Genomic DNA, 6,779 nt, shown 5'->3' with positions numbered 1-6,779 from the left:
TGGGGCTGGGGGAGGGTGGGCTGGTGCAGTGGTTTTGAATCTAGAGGGGCCGGGGGTATCCCATTGCCCAATGTGAGGCTAAGGCATCTCCCGGAAGACCTCCCTCTCCAAATGCCACCACCGTTTCACCACTTCGCAGATCCCTGAAGTGTGCCCTTGGTGGCTGGGTGAGGTTTGACTTTGTCTCCGGGGCCCCCCACCCCCACCCCCCAACAACCAAATTCACTACTGCCATCTGAGTCAGTGCTGACTGGGAGCAACGACCCCCCATCACCACCCCGGGTGGGTTTCTAAGACTGTAGATGTTTATTGGAGTAGAAAGTCCAGTCTCTCTCCCCGAGATGCTGGTGACTTTAAACTGTCAGCCATGCGGATCACAGCCGCCAGTAACCACCAGCTACCAGAGCTCCTTCTTCCTCGCGGGGAGGAAAGAGAAAAGATCAGCCAGTGTGTTGGGAAAGGCAATGACACTAAAGATTTATTGAGGCCCAAGTGCCGGAAGCTAGCAGAACATTTTCTACAGCAGCCACTGTGTTGAAGACATTTTCTCTGAGTGCATAGTGCTGAAAATTTATTTTCCTTTCTGAAACACAACCCTCCTTTCCTCCTTTTTTTAAAAAACAAAACAAAAAAGTTCAAAATCTGCCAAAACAAAAAGTCTGTTTGGGGCCCCGGTTGAAGTTATTAGATCTGGTGTGTTTACAGTAGGGGCTGGGGCTACTCTTTATAATCTAGTGGGTTTTTTCCCCTTCTTCTTGCATGTTAACCTTAGTGATGTTTGTGCATCCTGTCTTCTGCTAGGGATCCATGCAGCCAGTCGGTGACCCCCCTGCAGGTTGCTCAGTTGCATTCTGCCTACGCCCTCAATCATGTATTTGGAATACCGTCCCTAATTTTCTGTTGGTTTGATGTGGGATTGCGATTCTCTGTGGTTGGGGTGGGCAGCGCTAACCAAACACTTGCATTCCTGGGAGGCCCAGTGTGCTGATGGGAACTGTACAAGGGATTTTTACAGGTTGTGTGCGGCTGTGAGAGGCAGGCATTGTATGTTTGAAGGCCCCTGGTCGGCACCATTCCCCCTGGTGCCTACTACAGAAGAGAAATCTGGTCATCTATTGTGATGACAGCCAAGAAAAACCCTAAGGGAAAGCCCCACTCTAGCACAAGGGGGACCCAACTTGTCGCCCACAGGTTTAGGGTTTTTCATTTCTGTTTATCTGTTTTTGCATCTGTGAGATGTCAGAAAAATAAGCCTTTTTTGTTGTTTTTTGACTTTTTTTTTTTTTTTTTTGCAAGGAGGGGAGAGTGCTGAGGAAAGCTCCTCTGGGCTCAGTCATATGGGTCTAACTGAGCCTGTGCCTCTTCCCTCTGACCCGCCCAGGCATTATCTGGAGCACATAACCTCCATCGGGCCCAGGACGACCGGAAGTCCCGAGAATGAGGTCCTGACGGTGCGCTACCTGCTGGAGCAGATCCAGCTGGTGGAGCAGCAGAGCAGCGACGCCCACAAGATTTCTGTGGACGTGCAGCGGCCCACAGGCTCCTTCAGCATCGACTTCCTGGGGGGGTTTACGAGCTACTACGACAACATCACCAACGTCGTGGTGAAGCTGGAACCCCAGGCCGGAGCCCAGCACGCGGTCCTGGCCAACTGCCACTTTGACTCAGTGCCCAACTCACCAGGTATGCACTGCCTGTGCAGTCAGTACAGCCCCGGAGGGGTGCTAACCCCCAGGGAACCTCAGGGCTCTGCTTTCCTGGGCAGCTTTTCATCCTGCCTGGAGGCAGGGCAGCGAGAGTTGTATCTTTTGGCTTAGGCTCTAACCCCACAGGGTTCTTTCTCCGGTGCCTTCTCTGGTTGCTTCTCTAGCTTGACGCTGGTGCCCACGGCTGGTGTGTGATACAGCAAAGCCGCCTGCCCAGCGGTAGCCCACAGACAGCCTGTGTGCCTATGACCCGGCCTAGCTGCTGCCACGCCACACGTGTTCTTGGCTGGGGCTGGGGGAGGCTTCGGGGATAGTGAGAGAAAGGACAGGCACACCCTCCAGGGGTGGCTCTCGACCCATGAAGGGGATTTTAGTCCTCTGGCGCTGCCACTCTGTTAGAGGACCTCAAGATCCCAGCACTCTGAAAATATTTGTGCCCAAATCGAACACTTGATGCTCAGGACTAAGCCTGGCGGAGTGGGTACTCGCTGGACGAAAGGCCCTAAGTGGAACTTAAGTCTTCTTTTTTTAAACATATGTCTCAGAAGAAAACACTCACGTAGTTAGAGTGTAACTCGAGCTGATCACAGTGGGTAGAAGAGAGCAGCCTGCAGTCGCTGTTTAGAAGTGGCCATCTGGCTCGGCCCCTCATTCCACGCAGAAATAAACGAGCTGATGATCGTGATCACAGGCGGATCTGAGGCCAGCTGATCACAGGCGGATCACAGGCAGTTCTGAGGCCAGCTGCTGGGCCGCCTGGCCAGTTGGTCCTCCGAGCTGCACTGGAAAGGACGCACAGTAAGAGGGTGCTGTGGGTAGGGAGCTGCTCCCTTGGACAAGTCACTTCCCCTCAGTTTCTCATCTCTTAAGACGGGCGGTGATCCCTCCTTCATGGGGTGGCTTTGAGGAATCAGTGATGCGAGAACATGAGAGCGGTGCCTAGCGTGCACACAGACACACACAGTTTGCTGTTTACTGTTATTTAGTAACCACACTGGGTCACGTGAGCTTAAAACAGGCCTACTATGAGCATCTAGAGCAGCAGTTCTCAACCTGTGGGTCGTGACCCCTTTGGAGGTCAAATGGCCCTTTCACAGGAGTCGCCCAATTCATAACAGTAGCAAAATGACAGTGATGAAGTAGTGATGCAAATATAATGTTACGGTCGGGGGTCACCACCACATGAGGAACTGTATGAAAGGGTCACGGCATTAGGAAGGTGGAGAACCACTGATTTAGGGTGACGCGGAATGGACAGCAGACCTGAGGAGTGTGGCTCAGTAGTCCATCGCCAGCGTCTTCAGAGAGCTTGCCAGCTGCTTCTACAGTGTCTCGGGCTTGTGCAGAAGTCACACCGTCTGCACATCTGCTGTAGAGCTCCAGGAACACTTGTGCAGCGTGCTGGAGAAGCCGGGGTCACTTCGAAGCCGCAGTGAAGTAAGTGCCCACTCTCCCTCCCCGGTACCCCGGCCCATGCCTGCCATGCCAGATGCTAGAGTTCTGGAAGAGGCGAGCAGCGTGGTGACTTCAGAGACCCATGAGAAAGATGCGTCTGCACCTATCAAGAGTGAAACACTGCGCCAGGTGGAGCCTGATACGGAAGATGGGCCGTGTGAGCCCAGTTCTAGACGAACTACAGTGTGGTTGGCGGGAACCACACCAACAACGCCCAGGGCATGTCTGTCAGGGGTACAGGGTGACAGGTAGGCTTTCACACATTCCTCTCATGGCCCCGCCCCCGTTGGTGGATGAACAAATTGAAACAGAAGTGGACGTTGTTTTGTTTGACGTGCTCAGTAAGGTAGCCAAGACTCAGAAACTGACACCGCCTGGGAGTAACGTGTCCCCCGGGGAGGCTGGAGCTGTCCCTGGCTGTGAGGTGCCAGGGTGTTGGTAGAAAGAAGAGCAGTGGCCTGTTTCGGGGAGTGCCTCTGACGGCAGGGTGAATTCTAAACTCAAGGACGGGCAGTTAGCGACCCGGCCCCTCCAGACTGCCCTCTCGCCTCCGTTGTCTTGGAGGATGTCTGACCCTGCCGGTGCTCCCACTGAGGACACAGGCCCCCACTAAGACAACGGGAGAGAAACGATGGTTTAGCCCAGACCACGGTCTCGGCAAACAGGCTCCAGAGCCGTACGTCCATGTGGCTCAGATGTAAAATTGGCCATGAAAATCAAACTATCATAGTTTCACTTAAAGGGTGTCGGATGTTCAGATAATGGTGATTTCGCTTGTTTGTAAAAATGTGGTTGTCGCTCTCCAGTGTCTAAATTGCTCTGAGGGACAGAAGTGGCTCCTACTCTCGAAAGTTTGCGGACCCTTGGCCGGGACAGGTGTACGTGAGGGCTTCCTGAATGCTCAGGGAAGGTCGCAGAAGGAGATTGCAGCACCTCCTCTGGTCCCTTGGATTTCTCCCTCGTCTCCCACCTGCCCTTCAATTGGACCATTCACTCTGCATCGGCCGCTCATTTCACAAGAACAGCCTCCAAGTTAAAAACACAAAACAAAACCTTGCATTTGCCTCTGGAAGGCGGCAATTTTCTTGGACAGCTGCTCAGCCTTCCTGCTGGGCGGGAGCGAGAACACACGCCCTTGGTTCTCCTTGATTATAGGTGGCTTGTCACAGGAGCCCCAGTGAGCGCGGTGGCCGCTGCGGTGCCTGCCCTCGGTGTGCAGGGAGGAGGGAAGCCGCCCTCAGCCAGACCCCAGGCTTGTGCTTGGCGCATGCAGCCCTGACAGCAGACTGCTGCTCTGGCTCTGTGCAGCACGCCCCAGCGCCCGCCACTCCTCTGTAGTACAGCAGTCTGAGTAGCTGAGAGGACTCTCCTTGTTGACATGGCAATGTACCATTCATCACCTCCCCTAAGAGACAGTCATAAATGTTGTTAACCACCTCTGACCGGCCAGAGCACCGAAGTCATGTTTACTGTCGCCTATAGGGAGCTCCCAAACCAGGCAGCAGGGACACCATGTGACCATAGCCCCCCTGGGATACCGCCAAGGCCAGGTCCCCTGCCCCTGTATCTAACTACTGAGGGGGAGTGGGGGGTGGTGGTGGTGGTGTTGTTTCTTTGGACCTTTTAACCATGCTCTTTTGGGAGAAGCCTTAAACATGACAGGGGCTTAAAACTGGAAATATTACATATCCTTAAGCCTGAAACACTCCAGGGACTTCAACCTGAACCACGACCCCCTCCAATCGGGCCGGCCCCCCTGTGGATTGTGTGACTCATCGCAGCACTGAAGGTCCAGGCAGGAGGAGCTGCAGAAAGGACGGAGGCAGGCATCTGTCAGATGCCGGGAGCTCTAGGGGCAGACATCCCAAGGATTGGAACAAGGATCAGGATGGCAGTTGGCAGCCCTAGTTTGGGGGTCCTCCTGGCCGGCCTGCTGCACATGTTCCTGGGCGGCTGCGGTGGGCCTGCTAGGTCCTGGGCCCCTGAGTGTGCCGGCCGGCTCAGCAGGCAGAACCCAAGTTGGGTACCCCCATGCTGTGCTACAGGAGGCCCCCTTCCCAGCTGCCACCGTGGCAGCTCCGGAGCCGGCCACACAAGCCTGTTCTTGTCATTTCAAGGTGCCAGCGACGACGCGGTCAGCTGCTCGGTGATGCTAGAGGTCCTCCGGGTCCTGTCGACGTCCTCAGAGACCCTGCACCACGCCATCATCTTTCTCTTCAACGGCGCCGAGGAAAATGTTTTGCAGGTGAGGCCGCCCCACCCTCAGTCCTCACCTGTGCCAACAGCCGTGGTCAGGACAGCCCCATCCCGTTAGCCTCCTGAGGTAGCAGGCAGGAGCCAGACGGACGGGACCTAGGCGTAGTACGTGAAGAAGCCCACAGCTGCTTACAGTGGCAGGGCCCGTGTCTGGAACGCTCGCTCAGAACAGATCATCTTGGCAGCATCTGCTTCCTAAAAGGCTCCTTGATCACACGGTTACTCACCTCAGGTTCTTTCCAAAGCTCCAGCGTGAGCTGTGTCAGGGCACGCATGGAGGCTGACAGCCCCCGCCACACCCACCGCCCTGCTTGCCTCTGCCTGCCCGGGTGCCAGGCGACACCCAGCCAGTGTGCAGTGTGTGGAGACTCTCGGAGATGCCCCTGGGTGCTACCTTGGAAGAAGTGCTAGTTTTGTGGCGGCTGGGTTACACGCTGGACTGCTCACTGCCAGTCAGCAGCTCAAATCCCCCAGCCACGCTGAGGGCGAGAAAGGAGGCTTTGTGCTCCGTCAGCAGTTCAGGCCTCACACACCCACAGGGGCAGTTCTCCCTGCCCCAGGGCCACTGTGAGTGGGCCTGGGCTCGATGCCAGGGAGTTGGGAGCTTTGTTTGTTTGTTTCTGACCCACGCCTCATCAAGAGAGCCACCCTGCCCTCAAATAAGCCGAGACTGACCGCTGAGGGTGGTTCACCTGAATGTGCTCTCCTCAATTAGGCCAGCCACGGCTTCATTACTCAGCACCCCTGGGCCGGCCTGGTCCGCGCGTTCATCAACCTGGAGGCAGCGGGCGTCGGAGGGAAAGAGCTAGTCTTCCAGACAGGTATGCGAGGCTGTGCGTTACATGTATTAATGCCATTCTGTTTTCTACAAGAGTGGACATTTTTTGAACTCTAGTAACCTCTCTAGCGAAATGCACGTTCTTTTTCTTCTTAAAGCTTGAAATGCTTTGAACTTGTCTTGGTTGAAAACATTTTCTTAGTGAAATAACATTCTTGGCACTCACTCTTGTGTAGTGCTTCTTCACCATGAGGGACAGCTACTGCTCTTGCCCCCATTTTGCAGACGAGAAAATGGGGGAGCAGAGATTGTAACCTGCCTAAGGGCTCTCAGTTGAGAGGTGGCACAGCAGGATTTGAATGTGGGCAGTTCTAAAGCAGTGTTTCTCAACGTGGGTGATATAATCTCTTGGGGTGGGCGGAGGGGGGCTGCAAAATGAGATAGACTCAACTCATTGCCAACATGGTGGTCCCAACTCACGATGGACGGGAGACCCGTAGGACAGGGGACAGCCCCGCGGGTGTCGAGGCTGTGACGGGAGACCCGTAGGACAGGGGACAGCCCTGCGGGCGTCGAGGCTGTGA

At 55.1% G+C, this 6,779-nt stretch overlaps 1 protein-coding gene across 1 annotated transcript in view; it reads left to right on the top strand.

Moving 5' to 3' along the window:
* Window positions 1-6,779, top strand: part of ERMP1 (endoplasmic reticulum metallopeptidase 1) — a 37,609-nt gene that overhangs the window by 4,527 nt on the left and 26,303 nt on the right. Inside the window, exons 2-4 of the mRNA XM_004706518.3 lie at window positions 1,382-1,683; window positions 5,279-5,406; window positions 6,133-6,238. Of these exons, the coding sequence (XP_004706575.2) occupies window positions 1,382-1,683; window positions 5,279-5,406; window positions 6,133-6,238 (536 nt within the window). The remainder of the gene's footprint in view (window positions 1-1,381; window positions 1,684-5,278; window positions 5,407-6,132; window positions 6,239-6,779) is intronic.

This window comes from Echinops telfairi, unplaced genomic scaffold (genome assembly GCF_000313985.2).
Source record: "Echinops telfairi isolate 266 unplaced genomic scaffold, ASM31398v2 ScPeMD7_25;HRSCAF=90, whole genome shotgun sequence".
In the NCBI taxonomy this organism is placed as follows: Eukaryota; Metazoa; Chordata; class Mammalia; order Afrosoricida; family Tenrecidae; genus Echinops; species Echinops telfairi.
The sequence above is the reverse complement of the archived record's forward strand: the minus strand, read 5'-3'. Positions and strand labels throughout refer to the sequence as shown.